This window comes from Phragmites australis, chromosome 7, assembly GCF_958298935.1.
Source record: "Phragmites australis chromosome 7, lpPhrAust1.1, whole genome shotgun sequence".
Lineage (NCBI taxonomy): Eukaryota > Viridiplantae > Streptophyta > Magnoliopsida > Poales > Poaceae > Phragmites > Phragmites australis.
Genome location: NC_084927.1, coordinates 36201924 through 36223034, shown reverse-complemented (window position 1 = coordinate 36223034; position 21111 = coordinate 36201924). Strand labels below are relative to the sequence as shown.

Here is a 21111-nt window from a genome sequence, read left to right as displayed (position 1 = left end):
TCCGTGGTTACGGGGTAGAGCACGTGGCTCATTGTGACACGAAAAACGAATCCGTGGAAACCTTGGTCGAAAGCAGATGCGATGCTTGAAGCTGACGCCGATGTTGCCACGGTTGAAGTTGATGCTGATGTTGATGTCTCACCGCAGTGGTTATCAACACTGGGAAGGAGAGGAACACCACTTACGTCCAACATGCAATATTCGTCGTAGACGTTGTGCCCGTGGGTAGCTCGCTAGGCTTGCTCCACGTTTCAGCTCATCCAGAACTCACGAACGCCTCAACGCGAGCACTCACACCGCGGTCGACCCGTGGATGTCGAAGACTTCGTGCAACACCCCCTCGGTCACCGGGTACCGCACGAAGCTCACGATGACACGAAGAAGACAACTCGATGTCGTGTCGAGCCGATTTGGCATTTCACCGAACAGGTGGTGTGCACCGCCACCACAAACTCCTTCGACTAAATTCATAGCCATTGCTCCACCACTTAAAGTATCGATATCTCTGATACCAATTGTCACGTACCCACTTAATCTCTCAACCAATTTGATCATAGAATACTAAATCCACTTAACTGAATGTTATGTTGTAAACTCATAAGTACACAAGTACAAAGATATACTTGTGAGAAAAATAGTGTAGAGGAAACATCAAACTAGATTAGGTATAAAGAAAAAATAGAGACTACGAAGAGAGGACATGAAAGAAGAATCGAAACAGAGAGAGAATGACAGTCTGTTTGTTTGAGTTTCTACTTTTGAACTTTTCTAAAAAATTGTACTTTTAACTTGTATGAAAATATACTTTTGGAAATAGATAGTTGATTTATACAATAAATTTTTGGCTTCTCAGTACACAGCTTCTTAGAAAAGTGTCTCTCAGCAAGTTTCTCATCTTTAATTTATTTTACTCAGAAACAGTTTTCTAACTTCTCCGAAAACCATTTATTCAAAACCTAATTTATTTTAACTTCTAACTTTTAACAACAGTAAAAATAAAATCAGAACCAAGAAACAAACAGAGCCTTGTTGGCTTCCTTTCGTAGACCCTCACAGCTACAGAGTGCCGGCTGGCCCACTTGACAGCCGGTAAGCCCCAGGTCCGTGACAGAAGCACCCATGGCGTCGAAGCAGACGGAGGAGATCCAGCGGAAGCTCTCCGTGCTCGCCTACCCGCCCGCCAAGGCCCCCGCGCAGTCCCTCCTCTTCGCCGGCGTCGAGCGCTACCGCCTCCTCGAGTGGCTCTTCTTCCGGTACGCGCCCACCCTTCCGTGCCACATTTCCTCTCCACCCCTCCTCCTGTCTGGGAGTCGCCATCTATCTGCTAGATTCGTCCTGCGGTTTTGGAGTTCGGGTTCGAAACTGAGAGTTTTGCTTGCTTGATGTGTGTTCCGGAGGCTCCTAGGCGACAGATCGCCGTTCACGCAGCAGAACTGGCAGGGCGATAGCCTCGACCGCGACGAGGAGAACAGCAGAATCCAACGTAAGTTTTCTGATTTGCCCCGCATCTAAAATGTTTGCTATTCCTGGGATCACGCGTGGTGCTGACGGTGGAAAGCTTGGGGTTCTGCAGACCTGGCGGAGGTAGCGAATTTCCTTGGCATCACGCCTTCGGTCGACACCGAAGCCATTCAAGTGAGAGAAATGGGTGGCCCTGTCGGTGTTATGCGGTTACGTTCGCTGAATTATGGCTGCTGCTATCACGCGAGATGTCTAGCATGAGAGAATTGCGAACTGAAATGTATGGTGTGTCATCTTTTGTGGGTTGATAACTGTCGTGATTGCAGGGTAGAGGCAGCTATGAAGAGCGGGTAGAGCTGCTCCGTCTCATCGTGGATCTAGTGGAAGCTAGTTGCTATGCTGACAATCCAGAATGGAGGTTGAGTTTATACTTGACTATTTTTTTATCAGAAATTAAATATACCTACAATGTTGATTTTGATTATACAGGAAAGAGTATACATAAACTTAGGTCAGCTTGTGGTAATTCTGTAGTTGTTTTTCATTTAACTTTTCCAGTATTTTGAGAATAAAAGGGACATTTGATGCAAAATGAACTTCACTATATAGAAAATAATATGTTAATTGCAATATAAGATCATTTATTAAGTGCTAACAAATTGCACTTTGGTAGTGTTGATGAGCAGTTGGCAAAGGATGTGCAACTCTTAGATTCAATTGCGGAGAAACAAGCCCAAATTTTTTCAGAGGAGTGCAAGCTTTTTCCTGCAGATGTTCAAATACATTCAGTTTACCCCTTGTAAGTACTTCCAATTTGATATTCTTCTCAACTGCATTGTTTATGTGGTTCAAACACCCACAGAATTGCTTCGGTGATCTGGATCCTTTTTGCCACCCCTGACACCCAATTGACGAAAAAAATGTCAATAACCACCTTGATATTTTCTAAATCTGAGTTAAATTCTCATTTTGCAGGCCAGATATATCAGAACTAGAGTTGAAGCTCTCTGAATATACCAAAAAGATGTCAAATTTGCAACAGATGGTTCAGGAGTTGGCATCTAAGGTACTGCAAGATATAAAGTTGAATAAAAGTTTGAATTCAGCGCCACTTGCTATTGGTTGGTTCCTATTTGACCAGAACCTGAGACATTTTAACTATATTTCACTAGCTTTACCTCTTCGTACTTCCAAAGCTTTATATTTCATAAACATTGTGTCCTACTTATCTCAGCCAGCCTTAGAAAACTGTTAGGGATATCATCCAGTACCTTCTGATCTTGTCTTAGTTCATGTCTTTTCCATCCCAATCTGCATCTTGAAAGCATCCAACCACCATTTAGCTTAATTTTGTTGATAAATAGAACTTCTTATTACACTATGATCTGAAACTTCTATGCCGTAGACACAGTAGTAATCTGTAGCATGATATTTATAACACTAACAATATAATTGCTGGTGCTCAGTATGACTATAATCCAAATGAAGACTACGCTGAGACAGAGTTGAAGTTGAGGGAACATTTGCAGTCGTTTCTGGAAACGGTTAAATCCTTCAATACAATATATACTAAGGTGAACATCGGTGTGACACTTCCTACGTTTTCTCCTCATATATTCTGTATATGTTCCAGAGGAATATCCTTAACATATCATTTTCTGCTAGTGATTGATATTTTTATGTTTTTTCAGTTGTTAGATAATAAAGGTGCTATTGTCAATGCAGGAGATTCATCCTTGGACGCACATGATGGAGGTGCCACAATTACATGGCTTTGGTCCAGCTGCTAATCGCCTGTTGGAGGCATATAACACACTATTAAAGGTACTATTGGAATGTTTGACTCATTTGTTGGCCATTTGTTTGCTCATTTCAATTTTCTTCTCCATCGCTGCTCTACATGTCGTGATCTGGTTGTTTGAAGGAATGAAAACAGTGTGCCCAACAGGAATTAAACATTCTGCATTTCTGCTGGAAAATTAAAACTAACCTGCCAGCTTTAAATAGCTATAACTTCTCTTCATTTCTTCATTTACTGAGCATTCTTTGTATTCTACGCTGTTAAATATCTTGAAATAAGGTGGTAGGATCTCATGTAGACGGTATAGTTATGCTCTATCTTGAGTTCTTGACAATAGCACTCTCTGTTCGATTAATGGGAAACTTCTTCAGCTCTTTTTTCATGTTCTTTACGACTAGGCTAGATAGCGCAGGCAATCTGGTGTTAAGCCATCTGGCTTTGGGCTAGTCGTTGCTAGCCTACAAAGCATGCCTCGACATGAGTGTGAGTTCTTGACAATAGCACTCTCTGTTCGATTAATGGGAAACTTCTTCAGCTCTTTTTTCATGTTCTTTGCGACTAGGCTAGATAGCGCAGGTAATCTGGTGTTAAGCCATCTGGCTTTGGGCTAGTCGTTGCTAGCCTACAAAGCATGCCTCGACATGAGTGCTTTATTTGTGGTTTTGCAGTTCCTAGGGAATTTGAGGAGCCTGCGAGATTCATATACTGCAATGGCTGCTGGGTCTCTGTCGGCGTCTAATGAGCCTTCATCTGTAACCAAAATTATTTCAGATTGTGAATCTGCACTGACATTCTTGAATCACAGTCTTTCCATCCTCTCAACTTCCGTGGCACGGGAGCAGGGAGAAACACTATAATTTTACAGCTCTAGGATATCAAGATACAACTCCATGGAATTTATGGAAGCTTGTAGTGATTCGATTGTTTGCATTTTAGTGTCAGTTGTGGTATGTAGTAAAGCTTGTCCCATTCGTTGTTGTGCACTTGTGTCTGTAGTTGGTAATTCAGTAGATTGAAATAACTTACTAAAACATCATCTCTAGAGTTCTTTCGAGTTTGTGCCGTACTTGTATATGTATGCCCTTTTATCCTATTGATCAGATATTCACTCTTCAAATACACTTTGTCACAGCTTGCGTTATTGTGTCTTTGAATCATGCGCTCCTCTCTCTCTCTCTCTCTCTCTCTCTCTCTCAGGGGGTACCATGCGATCCCCTTTTTTTTTCGAGTTACCATGCGCTCCTTTAGTGTCTAGTGTCCGGAAGATCACCAATAGAGCTGTTGTCCTGTATACTTTCACTGAAGTTGCCACTTGCCAGAGGAGGATCTTCAGATATGTTGTCAGGGAATACTCGAAAGATAACGTAGTAGTTGTTCGATGATATTATATGGCTCACGCAAATACAGTACGGCGTTACATCTCCCGCCTACCCGGTTGTATAAGACTTGCACTTGTGTGCTATGTTTATTCTTCCGTAAGAACTAGCGTCCCCAGTTACGGGCGAGAGGGACATCCAAAACGCGCACAGCTTGTCCCTCGACAAAGCAGCATGGCTCACATAAGCACCCTTCGATCCGGCGGCGCCAGCCTTCACCGGAGCCGATACCCGTGCGAGATACAACTCGTGAGTGTGCAGTGATATTTGGCTGCAAGACGCACAGGTTTCAGGGATCGCGCTTACCTCCCGGAGGCGGAGCCTGACGCCTTCCGGTAAGAGCCGACACATCTTAAGGCTCCCGCCGTGGCCGGCGCCGTTCTCACCTCTGCCACCTGAGACTGTCCCTTGCCTGCGAGCCTGACACAAGTTTGAATCCGAACTCTTCCAGAGACCAGAGTGGTATCTCACTGATAGCTCGGGTCCTAAGCTATTCCAGAGGGGCTCTTCTTTATTTTCCACCTAAGCCGAGTAGAAAAGGCACAAAGCAAACCTCACGAAACAATAAAGCTTCATAGGGTCATATCTAGTTCACCGAGCTTCTCTCTGAGACCGTGCCTAAATTGTTACGCCATTCGTACGGATCGAAACTTCACTGATGAGGAATTCGCTACTTAGAGCATCTCCAATCAACCTCTCATCCGATCTCTACCATATTTATAAGGAAAAAAGCATCAAAAATAGTCTCTAACCGACCTCTCTCCAGCCTCCTATCTTTGCCGGCCGGTGCAGCTCACCGGCCCCGGCCCAAAGCTCCGTCAGCGCCGCCGAGTCGTGGTCACGGGTCACCTTACCAAGATGCCGCCCATTTCGATCGTGTCTCCGCTCGTACCTGTGGTCGCCTCGAGTGTACAAAAGTTCCGCGTCCGCGGAAGCATCCGATCTTCCGGGGTCCGGGGGGGTCCTGGCTCGAGCCGGTTTTGGGGGGCACCGGCACATCACGACAGGTCACAGGTGCGTGGTTTTCACACTCTCAGCGCTCGATCTGTCTGTTATTCAGTTCCACGTTCGTTCCGCCTGGTGTAAACATGCGTCGGTTTTGCTGGCCAGCGAATTTCTCAAAGATCGCATGCACTAACTTTTAGATCATCTCTAATATTTTTTCTTTGTGAGTCTCCTTTCCTTTGCAAAAGGATTCTCGTTCTTTTCAATATTTTAACGATTTTTTTTTTCATAAAGAGATTCTCTATCTCATTCCTTTCAACTGAAATTCTCTTCTTGTTCTCTTCAATATTACAACGGTTTTCTTTACGGTTTACTTTACAAAAAGATTTTCTCTCATTCCCTCCACTCCAAAATTATCTCTATATTACCTTTACGATTCACTTCAAAGAGAAACTGTTAAAGATAAAACAAATTAAAAAAAATAAGAATGAGAAGAGAAATCAGAAAGGAAATGAAATAAAAGAAATATGATTAGAGATGTTTTTATAGACTGAACGGTAGTTGTCTTTTGTTCTAACCAAAAGACACCCCAGTTTGCAAAGCTTGTCATGTGTAATGGTACAAGTTTTTTTAATAATGGAAAAAGTTTCGGGCATCTGCAACATATAGTACACACAATATAATACTCGATTTGCTACAAGTGGAACGAAACCAAGTGAAATGGGATCACTTTGCTGCCAATAGAGCGTTTACACACGATATAGAAATTAGGACTTGTCGGTGTCACATCGAATTCAGTCGGTCCGCGCGTAAACTGTTGGAGCTTCTGCAACTATCATTGGTATTGTCAGTTAGAGTTCAAGCTCGGTATTGTACTGAACTATAACTTGCAAGATTGTTTATCGAATTCAGTCGGTATTGTCATTACATGTGCTTCTCACAAGTATTAGCTAGCTCTTGGGTTTTCAATCTCCCTCTCGCCAAAAAGAAGAAGGAAAGAAACAGAGAAGTACGACGGATTTAGCACCCATTCAATAGGATACGTGTCGTAGCAGTACGCATGGTCAAGATATGGTACTTCCTGACCAAAACAAAGCTGAATTTTTGGGTAGGTACGCGTACTGAACAGGGGTGAGCCGACTGACAAAGAATGACAAACTGAATGCACTGTTGTATTTTTATGGAAATTTTAATGTGAGAAATCTCCTTTTAGGCCTCAAGTTCTGCTGCTTGGCCCAGCCCTTTCTCGTTTTCGGCCCAGGCCCGTATGCTCTCTGTATTTATATCGGCTGCTAGGGTTTCGGAAAATTAAGAGGAAAAAGGAAAGGGGAAGGGATAAGGGAGCTCGAGCGATGGGGCTGGTGGCGGCTGGTGCTCTCTCCGAGTCCTGCGGGATTTGCTCGGCTGGAGTTGCGCCTGCTGCCGTTGGAGGCCAGATCCGATTGGAATCGCTTGGTCCATGGGGGCGCGGCTGGATCGGAGGGGTTCTGATCCCTGTGATGTTCGTGCTCCTTCGACCCTTATATCTATCTCCTCATTTCTTCTATGGGGTTGCAGAGAAGAGATTGACTCACATATTTTGTTTTCCCTTCCTTATTTTGCTTCTCGGCTGTGCACTGGTGTTGAGCTCGAGCTGCTGTTGGGCTGTGGCCGGTGCGGCTGTTGCTGGGAAGTGAGAATTTGGTGGTATTCAGAGCTGCAGTGCCGAGATTTGCCCACACGTACCGTCGCAGTGTGGTAGGGCTTTGTATCTCCGATCTCCACTCCCTCCGGCAACGGCGGGTGATAGGTTTTCTGGGACAGCGGCTGAAGAGCCGTGCCTAGCCTCTGTTATTCATGCTTTTGATTGCATCTCTCTGTGAGTATACATTTTCTTCTTCTTTGATCTGATCAGAGGCTTGGGTTTTAGTTCAATGATGATTATTTGCATTGAAAATTGTAGAGTAGTCTAAGTAAAGTAGCTTCAGACGTGTATATGATGTTTTAGATCAGTGCTGCTGCTTACTCAGACCATTATTGTTGCTATATCTGGTATATGGTCTATGATATGTTGATTCAGATCATTCTTATGGCTATATTTGGTCCCTGGTCCCTCTGAAATGCTAGTTCAGTATATTGGTGGAGTTGGTACTGTTATGTAGATGGTATGATCTGATTAAATATCTTCTGGAGGTCTGATTTTGATTCTTTCAGCAGCACTGTTTGTATCTGTACATACTTTGATTTTACTGATATACATGTTCTGAAGCTAGTTGAGGCTTAGATTAAACTCAATTTGGTGATATGCAATTTTGCAATGTTTAGGGAGCAGGTTCTTTGAGACCTGGAGCCAAGTGTTGCAAAATTAAATCTGAGAACAATGTTATACTTTAATTCCTGTCCTCCCTGTTCAGTTTCAGCAGCTAAAGTTCACATGATTAGTACTTGTTTATCTGTTATATTGCAGTACTACTTTGTGCTATCATGTGTATTGGAGTCCTGTTGTTTATCTATAGCTCTTTCCTTTATGAAATATTGATATATATGCTCATATATTCGCACTATACTCAACATGCACTAAAACATGCTGGTACGATGTCCGTATAGATCGAACACCTCAATGTCTTGCTGAGTTATACCAAAAAAAAGAAAGAAATTCTTTAAATTCCAACGCTGGTTACTAATGGTCTCACGTTGCCATCATCAGTAAGTCAGTAACAATCAACATCATACTCTAAATGACAGGAATCTCGCAGCAAAACTGAGAGTGAAACCACCCTGATATGTGATATCCGAATACGATGTAGCATTACAGCCCCTTGTCCAATTTCACTCGAGATGACCGGCGTGATAGTACTCCCTGAGTTAAAAATATTTAAAGTTTTGAACATAGCACAATTTTCAATGTGTATCTTTGATAACTATGTTTAACTAGGATATACTTATACATTCAATAAGTTTATGATATTATGAAATATTTTTGAAGACAACTCCACACATATAATATATATGTTTTGAAATTAAATATATCAAAAGTTATTGACAGTAAATTTTTTAAAAGTTTGACTAGTTCTTATCTAAAATATCATGTATTTGCGACAGGAGGAAATATATTATAAGCAACTAAGCATTTGGCTCTCCTAACTCTGTTTTGAATGGTAGGTTGCCACGGATATGTCACTAACTGAAATTCCCAATTCCATCTCTGGATTCTCTAGCCAGAAAACTGATCGTGATAGGCGTTTGGAGGGGGGTGGTTGGCATGTCACCCGGTTTGCCTAAAAAAGTCACCAAATGGGTTGCGGCTGGGGCAGCCTGTAACGTCGATCGCCCGTACCGACCCAAATCCAATTTATATTTGTCCTATGAGTTGTTCGATTCTAGTATTGGGAAAGCCCCCGGAGACAAGCAGCACATCTGATCTGACGGCAAACAGCAGGGCGAGAGCGGCTATGTTATTTGAGGGAACAATCTCTGTTTGTTTGTGTTAGATTGTTGTTTTCAGTTTTTATATTTCGAAGCTGAAATAAATAGGTAGTTTTTTTTTATAGTTTTTTAAAATCTGTTAGTTAAATTGTGGGAATCTGAGAAGCTGATTTTTCTCGGTTTTTGATAGATTGTGAAAGTCTATTTTACTAAATTATTCATCAAAAAATTTTAAATCTACAATTTAAAAGCTTTTCATAATCCAGCTTCTATAACCTGCTTTTCAGAATCTACAACAAAAATAAACAGACCTTAAATAGTGGAGCGCACAACGTGGTCAGTCAATCATCATCAGTTCCTAAAAGATCATCATCATCAAGCTCGAAAAGATTGTGTTTGCTGAGAGAAAAAACCTGCTCGTTAACGTTCAATCCCAATTTGCCCAACCTGCCGGTGTCCCGTCTCAATCAGTGTTCAGACTTCAGAGTCCAGAAGGCAGTTTTGGACAAAAAATCTGGCGCAGCCTTTCGACGAGTCCAAACCGAAAAGCCACAAACCGCGGTCAATTCTGCTGCGTGCTTACACGTTGCGTGCGCGTGCTCTTGCTTACGCGGTCAGGATAGTTAGTACTCCTACAGCACTATAGAGAGGCAGGGACATGGTTTTGCAGCGATGTACAATGCTTCGGTCAATGCGTACAGGAGCGAGGAGGAGGAGGAAGCAGCTTGAGAGGAGCGAGCTGATGAGAGTCGGTGTCTGCTCGTTGCCACTTCGGCGACACATGTTCTCCATTTTCATGGAGTCGTTGAGCGGTCGGATCGGACGTTGCTGCAAAAGACGCTTAACTTTAGCCAAACAACGGGGCTCGCACGGATACAAGCGCGCATCCGCTCAACTCTCTCTCTCGATCTGATGACTCCATGGCGCTGATCCAAACGAATGGACACATGCACATCAGATGAGGCTAGTAGGACGAACTGATCCGCTTTACCGCCTGGCACGCATCCGAGAGGGAAGGAGTGAAAAAGAAAACCCGTCGGATGGATCCAAAGTGGCGAACCCAGGAAACTTGGGTTGGACATTTAAACTTTGACGGTAGCATAAAGTATTAAATGAAAAAGATAAAATTCATAATATTAAACTCTATGTTATAATACAAATTATTCATATCAGAGACAAACTCCAAGAGTTAATAATAACTAGTATAATTTAACTCCACGCTCCTTTATGGATTGGATGTATAATATCTGCTACCGTATTAAATGAAAAAGATAAAATTCATAATATTAAACTCTATGTTATAATACAAATTATTCATATCAGAGACAACCTCCCAAAGTTAATAATAACTAGTATAATTTAACTACACGCTCCTTTATAGATTGGATGTATGATATCATGATCTCGTTCATAACTTACTAAAAACTGACGTTTAATGAATGTAATCAGACAGTCATTCAATAAATAGTCTTCTATTCTATTTCTTAATTTATTCTTTGAATAATTCATTACCGAAATATTCTCTCACCGCTAGTAGTTGCTAGAAAAAAACTAACACCAACTTAAGAAGCTTATAAACAATTGGATACATGATACCCTTATCTCTTTAAATAAGCATGGTTGAAAACTCTCAAGACTTTTCACCTTTTAAACATTTTATATATCTTTAATAAAGAGTTTGAGTTATTAAATAAGAGTCATCAAATACTTGTTTAAGAAGTTCATAGGATAAAACTAAAAAAAATTTAAACAAATGATCCTAACCATAAGCTTCAAATTAATTACATACCCATTCATATACCAAATATATATGTACACTTAATTATTTGCTAAAAATTCTGGGCATTCAGAGGTCCGCCCCTGATCCAACCACCGCACCGTTCATCCCGATCCTGCCAGCTGCCGTCGGCCTCTCCCCACCAGCTACCAAATCGCCTCCTCATCAGATTTATTTACCATTACATGATCACATCTTTTTTTGCGTTAATGTGAACTGTGAAGTGTAAAGCCCTTATATTTATTATCGTTTCTATTTTTTGCCCTCTTCTTTTGTGATCGAGGCAATCATATCATTAGGGTTGTTACAACTATCGCCCCGAAAACAACCAACATATTTGCAGCAAAATAAATAGAAATAAAAGGTGAGGAGAGGAGAAGTGGTGGAAATTAGCCAAGAAGAAAGGGGAGAGAGGCTAATGATTCCGTGGAAAGATTGACTAATTACTTGCGCGTCTTCTCTTTCGATGTCGAGCTCTGCTGGCCGGAGCAGAAGGCGTCGCGCGGGCCGCCCGGGTGGATCACGAAGTGGCCGAGCGATGGGGTGCCGCTGCCGGCGACGCGGTTCTCGTCGCAGAGGAACTCCTTGCTGAGCACCTGCTCCACCTCGAACTGGAAGTCGTGTAGCAGCACGTCGGTGGGGCCCTTGGCCGCCGTGGCGCCGGAGCGGGCCAACACGGCGGTGGTGAAGATTGACGGCATCCGGCCCGGCGAGGTCGGGTTCCACCCGGACGGCCCGTCGATGAGGACGACGTCCCAGGCGACGTCGTAGAGGTCGTTGGGCAGGTCGTTGATGGCGAGGCGGCACTCGGAGAAGAGGAGGTTCTGCACGGGGCGGCACTCCTTGGCGCGCGATGCCCTCGCCGCCTGGAGGAGGTCCCGGAAGTCGCGCACCTTGGTGGTGTAGGAGATGTCGTAGGCCTCGAGCCCCGGGTGGCGCGGCTCGAGGTACTTGACGTAGAACTCGTTCTCGTCGAGGAAGACGGTGCGGCCGCCGTGGTTGAGCGCGAGCCAGAGCGGGGACTCGGCGCCGAGGCCGAAGACGAGGAAGTTGCAGGGCGCGCGCGCGCGGAGCACGGCGGCGATGGCGCGGATGTCCGTGTCCGACATGCGGTGCGTGGCGTTGGAGATGGAGGCGTAGTGGACCAGCGCCTCGAACACCGGGACAGGGAGCGCGGACTCCGACCCGCCGCCGCCGGAAGCAGAGGAGCCCGAGCCCGCGCCGGACGCGGATGTGAAGTGGGAGGTGGTGTAGAGGAAGGTGAGGAAGGTCGCGAAGGCGAAGCAGGAGGCGAAGACGAGGACGAGGACGCGGCGGTGGCTCGACGCCGCGGCGGCCGCCGAGAGCTTGTCGCGGCTGCCCATAGACTTCATCATTTTCTTTCTGCGTGTTTTTGCTCGATTTCACAGTGATTCCGCGGACCAGAAGCGGGGAAGGCGGGGGGGGGGGGGGGGTGGACTTGGCGCTGGGCTGCCGGCGAGGGAGGGGAGGGGAGGGGAAAGAGGTCGTCGGGGACTTCGTCCCAGCTGCGAGTCGGTCAGCTGGATTAAGGAGCTAGTGGAGACCAATACCTTTGTAAGCTGTTGGTCCTTGCTTTGGTACCAAATCCACCGCGTAAGGCGGGGGCACGTTGTTCGTGCGGATATAAGTTATCCCTGCTCATCTTACGACCTGTAAGGCAATCTCTAACTATTTTTTTTTCATTTTGTTACTTTCTTAATTTTTTTTGTTTTTATTCTTTTTATTTTTTATCTTCAATAAAAATTTTCAAGGGATTTGTAAAAGAAAATAAGAGAATATCAAGTGAAGGGAATAAGTTTAGATATCATTTCGTGAAAAAAAAACTGTTAAAATACTAAAGAAAAAAAAAACTCTTCACAAAGAAAATATAACTCGTGAGATAATTTATTTGAGATGTTCTAATGCATATGGCGATAGCATAGGTCTAGAACCACTTCACTTGAGAGACACTACAATAATTTGTAGTCAGCTGCTGTAGCATCAAATCTTAATCATACATTTAAGATTTAACATGACTTTTGTTTTTTAAGTTAGAGGATCCCAATTCATAGCATGGGACCCTGGACACGGCAAAAATGAAAAATAGGTAACAAATATCACTATATTTATCAAAATAGATAATATATTGACGTATTTGCAAATCTAACATATGCACTCAATACCTCAAACACCGAAAAATCAATTCCGGTACTTGCGACACCGAAAACGATGGGCACAGCTTGCATTTGGCACCTGATGTACTGAATACAGATGGGACGTGGTGCTCACGTCGCGTGGTGTCCATACTTTCGATGCGCCCAGTTACATCATATCACGTCGTTTCATTTTTGTCGGTTTTTTAACCCACGCGTGGTTGTCCCACTATTAATTAGTTAGCCCCCCGTGCTGTCGTATGAGGTTATAAGATGAGAGAGCGCGAGTAAGAAGACACAGTGAGAGAGGAGAGGAGAAGCTCTGGCAAAGGAGTAGATGAGAGGAAAAGCAGCAGCTCAGCACGTGGAGAGGAGAAGCAACGCGAGGTGAGGAATAGCAGCAGCTCGATGAGAGGAGAATCAACCCGAAGCAAGGAGGAGCAATATCGCGAGTTACAATGAGCACTTAAATTATGTATTTAATCAATACTTGCAACAATAATAGTAATCAGGGTAAGTAAATTATTTAATCCATTCAATTACATTTGTTTAATTATTTACTTAGTTTTATTATATGAATTTTATTATTTGCTTAGTCAATGTAATAGTAATTAACATGAATATGTATAATAGTAATTAGCGTGAATTTGTATAATAGTAATTTTTTCTTAGTCAAAGTAGATTGTATAATAGTAATTAGCATGAATTTGATTAGTTAGTATAATTATATTATTTAATTAGTTTAATAATATAATGGTCTAATGGTGGCACTTTGTGCTATTGGTGGTTTATGGTGATGGTCTAGTGCATGCATGCTCTCTATATGTATAAGTAGGGTGTCGGTGTAATGAGAGAATAGAGAGAAAAATGAAGAAAAAAAGAATGGAAAAAGGAAAAAAATAAATTTAGAACGAGTAAAAAACTTGGATTGGACAAAAAGATTTGATTAAAATCATAATGCACCAAAAAATTGACAAATTAAATTTTTATAATTATGGTGCACGTCTATTTAATTAGTATTTTAGTTCAATATATTAAAATAGTGATGCGCATGAGAACTTCTGCCCTTGGTTAAGAAAATAGGCAGTTATGAAGTCAAATAGAACAATATTTTTAGTGTCTTCTATTTATCATAGACTAGTTCATTACTCCATTCAGCTTACTCAGCATAAAAAAATCTATGAATAGATTAATAGTGATTGTCAAATATGAGCACTGAAATTATACTAGGAACTATAGCTATAGTAGTATTTACCCTAAAACAAAGATGATCAACTAGATTGAGAGCAACATGCTAATGCTTCTGACTTTCGAAAGAGTAAATATGGTGTAAAAAAACTTAGTAAAACTAGCTTCCAAAATAGTTTTAAAGTCAGTTTATAATGAGATTGAATATTTTCTCAATATAACTTTCATATTAGTTTATTAATATTTTAATTCAATATTAAATATTAATTATTTTATTTGAATCCAATATTGATGATTTAATTAGCATTGTTAATTACTTAAATATTTACTGTTTTTAAGTATTGTACTATTTAATTTGTATTGCTAACTTATTTGTTATTTATGAATGAGCATAATTAATTATGTATCGTATATATATCTAGGAAGTTATTTTATTAGATGTAACTTTGTTTAACAGATATGATATAACTTTTCATATTTATTATGGAAAAATCTCATATTGTTATGAGCCTAGATGGTCTGAAATCACATGTTATGAGCATTTTACGTATGAATCGATAATCTTATATTGTTGTCCTGGAGGGTGTGTGGTCACGACTTGTTCCAAACAACTCGGTCGTTGTTCATATATTGTTTGAGATGAGAATGAACAACGCATGGGCTTTGAATTCATGCAAGGTATTGGAGGAGAACTTTGATATTTGGGTGTACGTAAATATAGTGTCACGACTGGTGCAAGGTGATGCAGTGACTCCTCTTATAGCTATGGAGCTAGGAATACCTCTCGGTTTGTCGGCCTTGAGTGCTCAAGAGCTACTATTTAGTCTCCATCTCTGATGGTATTGCATTTGATATGAGGTCTGAGGTATCGGTGGATACATACCAGGCTGAGATGGAGTCAGCAGCAATACCATGTTAGCTACTCCCGGGTGATTACCGATTTGGATGTCTTTAGCGTTGATCTCGTGTTTTGGTATCCATAGCGTATGACACGAGTGGCCAAATTTACGACTGAATGGCTCATCATATCATGTTGTTAGCGTGACTCAGACTTATGGATGACTATATATTTTTTGTTGTACATTAACAACATGAAAATATATTATTCTGAGTGTATACAGAGGCAGTTTGGGTACCGACAGGTGGTGCCAGTACCTACCCCACGAGACACCGGTCGGGCGCACGAGTAAGTATATTATTGTAGGTAACATTAATATCTTAAGTGATCCATATTAATAAATTATAATTATTTATGTTACGTATAGGAGGAGTGTACAGGGGGTGGATGCATACGGGACTAGGCATCCGTGAATGCCAAGCACCTACAGAGGTGGACGGAGTTAGCCGCGATAGATGTCATCATTTCTGTTGGAAAATATGACGACATCATGTATTGGGAGTATCTTTCGTGATACCATCTATGCACGCGTGCCACCTTACTCAGCAGACTTGTAGAGCTGGTCCCCCAGACCCGTCCCCAAGGATCGTGTCGCCTTTTTCATGTTGTGGTAAGTGATGTGATACTTATAATAATTTTTATTGGTTAAACCTCTGTATTACTGATATATCCCTCATCTTATACAGACCAAAGAGACTTACGAGATGCATATACAGGTGGAGCAAGCTTATGGGGAAGCAAACATGTCATCAATACGGAAGGATCGGTACCCTCTTCGGGACTATATAAGAACGAGAGGGTCCTGCTTCTTGTCCACTATACGTGGTCTAGGTGGTTGTACCTCGCGTTGGAGGGGATATGACTTACCAGCCATGTTTATCAGAATTTGTATCCTCCCAACAGAGTACCCTGATAAAATAAAGTTGTGCTACTGTACTCTATTCAGTCCCACTATCACTAGTAAGTATTGCACTATATGCAGAAAGATGACACGAAATGACGCACACTCGCTTATCAAGTTCCTTTCTTTATTTATTCGCCCGTGCCCTAATGAAACAAAGTTATGCTATTATATTCAACCCTAAAATGACATACAACAAGACGTGACGAAATATCAGAATCGATTTTTCGATATTTAAGATATTAAATATAGATACTACATTTATAAATACATCCATATATTATATATTTTAATAAATACGATGATACCAGCCGAACGCAGATCGGCTTGTGCCCGCCCCAAGCAACAAGACTGCGCGCTGAGGGCGGCACATGATCTGAACCGTCCATGTTTTAGATCAGACGGTTCAGGTTGTCTGCGACAGCACCTTTTGCACAGTACTATCCCTGCAGTTCTCGAGCTATAGTGCTATAAGAAACGACTCTGCTTTCTATCCAACTCGCCGGAGATGTTACGAAGTCTTCTGTCCAAAAATCACAGATATATAACTACACTACATGACCTCTAGATTTGCTTTGGAATTCTTTCGTATCAAATTGCCCCGATCTAAATATGGAAATCGCGTACCGTTCGCTACCAATTGATACTCCCAAACCTTGAAATGACGGTGAGGGAAAAGACAGGTCTATTTTCCAGGTTCACCAGTCCATCAACAAAACCAGCCGAGCAGCCATGTCGCCTGAGCTTTTTTATTTTTATATTTCTTAAATCAAAATATTGTAAAAATATGTGTCTATATTAAAAAATCACACATCCCGACTCCTAAAATTCAAAACTAGCAATACTCTCAAAATTTAAAACACTATTAAAATAGCCAAAAAAATTATATATATATATATATATATATATATATATATATATATATATATATATATATATGGTGTATAGTATGATATAATCTAGCTCACCAAAAATTTCAAATCAAACGAACAATTGTACAATAAAAAACAAAAAGGCAAATTTTATTATACAGAGTTTGTGTACAGAGTTTAACATACTTTGTACAATTTTTTTTTTCTCATTGTACATATTATATATTTTTTGTCTGAATTTTTTTAAAAAGTTAGATCATAGTATCCTCTATACTATTATTTATTTTAGAATTTTTCATGGCTATTTTGATAGTGTTTTGAATTTTGAGAACAATAAAATGTAGCATTCTTTTATTTGCCGCCTTTCCAACAGCTGACAAAGGTCTAGATTCGTGATTTTTCAAAATAGATACTTTTTTCTACCATTTGTTGATTTAAGAAATATAAAAATAAAAGAATCCATGTTGCCTAGTGTGAAAGACCAGTGATGTCTTAAGAGGGGAGAATAGGATACTTAAAAATCTAATCAACTTAAAAAAAAACTTCACAAGCTAAAGCTATCTTAATTTTTATTTAAATATGTTCTACATTTATCTAGTGTGTCTACTCTATCATTCAAGATGATTGTAACATACTCTAGCAAGTTAAATCGTTAGAATGTAAATGGAGAAACGTAAATAAGGTAAAGAGATAAACTTGGCATAAGGGATTTTTATCACATGTTATCGATGGTATGAATATCACATTTAGTTCACGTTAGAGCTCCGCCAATGATATGCTTCTGATCGGCACCCGGTCACAGCTCTTGAGACACCAAACCACCAAGACAGGGTCTCAAACCGGATGAGCCGCAAAACCACCAAGATAAGGTATCACCACTAGCATCTCTTCCTATCAGTTGTCGCCATGATCACTTCAGAGTTTGAGCCGCCAAGGCAAGAGTCTCTACGTCTCCGTACATGTGTCTTGCCATTGCTCCACACCAAGTCAAAGAGTCAACAAACTTAAGCAACTCCGACTCAAGTTGCCTGCGAGTCACAAAGACTTTAAGGCACCGACATACCATTTGGTACAAGCTAGAATAATTCTTTAATCCATTATTCAAATTGTAGTACCTAGCTATAACCCGCTCTGAGCCTATAAGCACTAAACACTATCTAATTTTGTGCTTAATCACTTTGGATAATCACTTTAAGAACTTTGATGGTTTAGATGTCTTCTCAAGTGTATATGAGTTTCTCTGGACTGCCACACATTCAAATGACTAAGTGGAAGGGTACTTATTGCCTCAAACTCGCGCACTAGCCGTCAACTCAATGTTTCAGAAAAGCTATTAACACCGGATGATCCGGTAAGAACAATAGTACTAACACCGGATTATTTGGTGAGTACATCTTCAGAAACTAGTCATTAGAACACACTCAAAGTCATCCTGAATACAGGACACTCTTGTGTATACATCATCTCCATCACCGGACTATCCGGTGAATACATTTAAGCTATCCGAGCCTATGTAGTCTCTCTGTATAAATTGCTCCGGTGTAAGCCTTCGGTGTACACAACACCTATCACCGGAACATCTGGTGTGGTATTCTTTGATGTTTAACTCTTGGAAATGTTTCTGCAGGAAATACTCCGGTGTGAAGCATTCGGTGTGTACAGCATAGACACTGAATGTTCTGTTGAGTTAATCTTCGTTCTTTTATGCTTGGATTCTTTTCTGCAAGAATTAGTCCGATGTGATACTCCGGTGGTCACCGGATCATCCGGTGAAGCTATCTGCATTCCCCCTTTGTCAACAATGCTTCGCTGCTTCTGTCTATTTGACACCGAACCATCCAGTGAGGTAAAGTTGTCACTAGACACAAAGATCTGGTGCGTACAATTCTTCTAGCATCAGACCATCTGATGAGTATATTTTCCTGATACCTTTTTAATTCAACCAAACTTTATTTTGGGTACGATTGTTTCTTATGTATTGCATCTATAAAACATACTAATATATATTCTTAATAAATATATTAATTTTAATAACTATATTATCATTAATAACTAAAATCATAATTATAATTAATAAGATAATTTTCGCTACACCTAACCCAAGTCTGGACCGCAAGCCCAAAAGGCCCAGCATCACTAACTGGGCCCCTGTATGCTTGACTAACTCATCCGGTCTAGTCGTTTCTTGACCTGCAATTCTGCTGCTTCTGCACGCAACAGAAGACCATATCGAGCAGGTGCCCAATCACATCAGGATGCAGGCCGCACTATTCCGTCGCATGCATTAAAAATAGCGAGGACTCACCAGTGCCGAGATGTGAAGCACATGTTTGCCATACAATTAAGCAACTGATGACGGGGAATGGGGAATGAGTTATCTTCAATTCTTAGGAGCTGAAAGTTAGTTGCATCATCGCTTTCGTTTTGTTTCCAACGACTCGAGATTTAGTTTCTGACGGACAGGATGTTCTGTAGTTCTGACTTCTGCGTTCAACAGAGCGGAGGAAAAAAAAAGGAGCGAAATTCAGTGAGGTCACGAACGCTCAGAAACCGACCAGCCGATGAACACGAGCAACAGCAAAAGTAGGAACTGGTTTCGCAAGAACAGAGAAATAGGGAACAGAGTGCGGCAAGATCCTGGGCTCTCTCAACTCAAGGCAGGGTACCAAGAAAAGCAATTGATCTCGTCGGCCGAGGCATCGTGCTCCCGGATATGACCAGGCAAGAAGTGAAGTACGTTCTCAGAGACCAATCAATCGCGGCATCGGCTAGTGTTTGGTTGGTTCAGGATGAGCTAGTGGTTGGTTCGCTCGCATCCAGACAGGGGATGCAAACTGCATGAGTACAATATCAATATGATCTGGTTGTCAATCTCATATCATAAGTTCATATATTCGTTCATATAAATAACTAAATATCTTCATAAGTTTATTGTATCCGTTATTACATCCACTTATACAGCCAATCAAATATTTTTCTTAAAAGTTATATGACTTCCACAGCCTATTTTCACTTAAACAAGCTATATGATACAACCCTTCTTTTACAACCGAACACACCCTAAATGAACCGATATATATATATATATATATATATATATACGAGTTAGTGCAGTATTTGAGTATGTCTTAGGTGTTTGGTCCGTTAAATCGCATCATTCTATTTAGAATGAGATGATTTAGATTATTAGAATATTTCAAGAAGATGTTATACAAGTCGTGTAGTAAAATCGATCAAACAAGCCTGTACAAGTTATTAAGGATGTTTAGTTAAACATTAGTTACAATTAGATATTATAATCATAACTAGTTATTATTATGGGTATGATTATTGACAACTTAAGTTATGATTAATTGAAATTAGTAATGATTAGTACTAATTAGCATAGTTTATTGATAATAATAAATATCAAAATTATTATTTATGTAAAATAATTAAATTATACATAGATATAACACATAATTTTTAAGCAACTAAACATATTATCGTACCATCTAATATATTATATTCTCCTACTATCTCATACCTATAGTCAAACAACTTATTTTGTTGACAATAATAAATATCAAAATTATTATTTATGTAAAATAATTAAGTTATATATAAATATAATATATGACTTGTAAATAATTAAATACGTTCTCGAATCACCCAATACATCTAAACTAATACATTCTTGTACTATCTCATATATGTAATCAAATAACTCATTTATAATATCTCGTCGGGGACCATTCCATCTATTCCAAATAATTTTATATAATTTAACTAATTTAACCAACCAAATACTTTCTATGAGTGTAATGTCTCAGGTGCCAAAACCATCCGCAGCATGACTGCATGAGCCGTCAGAGGTTCAGAGTCGTCGTGGCTTCAGACTCCATACTCGCTCACAGTTCTTGACGCCAACACATGATGACCTTGACATGTAAGGTATGAGGTCTCTTGCCCTGCTGCCGGGTCTGACACTGTATTAACGATCTCAATTTACGTACGTGCAGGACGATACGCACGCAGCTATCAATCCATCGCAGGTTTTGAAATGCTAATCATTAGACAGCGTGACAGAGATATATTCCACTCTATTCAGGACCCATCAACTGACAGGATGGGACCAAAACGTCACTCTATTCCACTCCGTGGACCCGGACGCATGACTACAAACGAACTCGAAATTCACGTACCAGGAGTGCAGACACTGACTATTGGCACATTTTTTAATAAATTTTAAAAACTACAACTATTTTAACATAAATATTATAAAATTACAATTTTTCAAACGCATATAGTATAAGTACAACTATTTTAACAATGTGTATCATTTTCACTAAATT

General features: G+C 40.7%; 2 protein-coding genes across 2 annotated transcripts; one reads left to right on the top strand and one right to left on the bottom strand.

The window, feature by feature from the left end:
• Nucleotides 1–1031: 1031 nt before the first annotated feature.
• On the top strand, nt 1032–4306 carry LOC133925116 (AUGMIN subunit 7-like). Its single transcript, XM_062370962.1, has 9 exons — nt 1032–1253; nt 1398–1483; nt 1574–1635; nt 1788–1879; nt 2135–2260; nt 2437–2527; nt 2928–3035; nt 3187–3285; nt 3931–4306. Exons 1-9 carry the CDS (start codon nt 1120–1122, stop codon nt 4117–4119), a joined length of 987 nt encoding a protein of 328 aa, XP_062226946.1. The 5' UTR covers nt 1032–1119; the 3' UTR covers nt 4120–4306.
• Nucleotides 4307–10977: 6671 nt separating this feature from the next.
• Nucleotides 10978–12386, bottom strand: LOC133925114 (protein IRX15-LIKE-like). Its single transcript, XM_062370961.1, has one exon. It carries the CDS (start codon nt 12139–12141, stop codon nt 11209–11211), a length of 933 nt encoding a protein of 310 aa, XP_062226945.1. The 5' UTR covers nt 12142–12386; the 3' UTR covers nt 10978–11208.
• Nucleotides 12387–21111: the final 8725 nt, after the last annotated feature.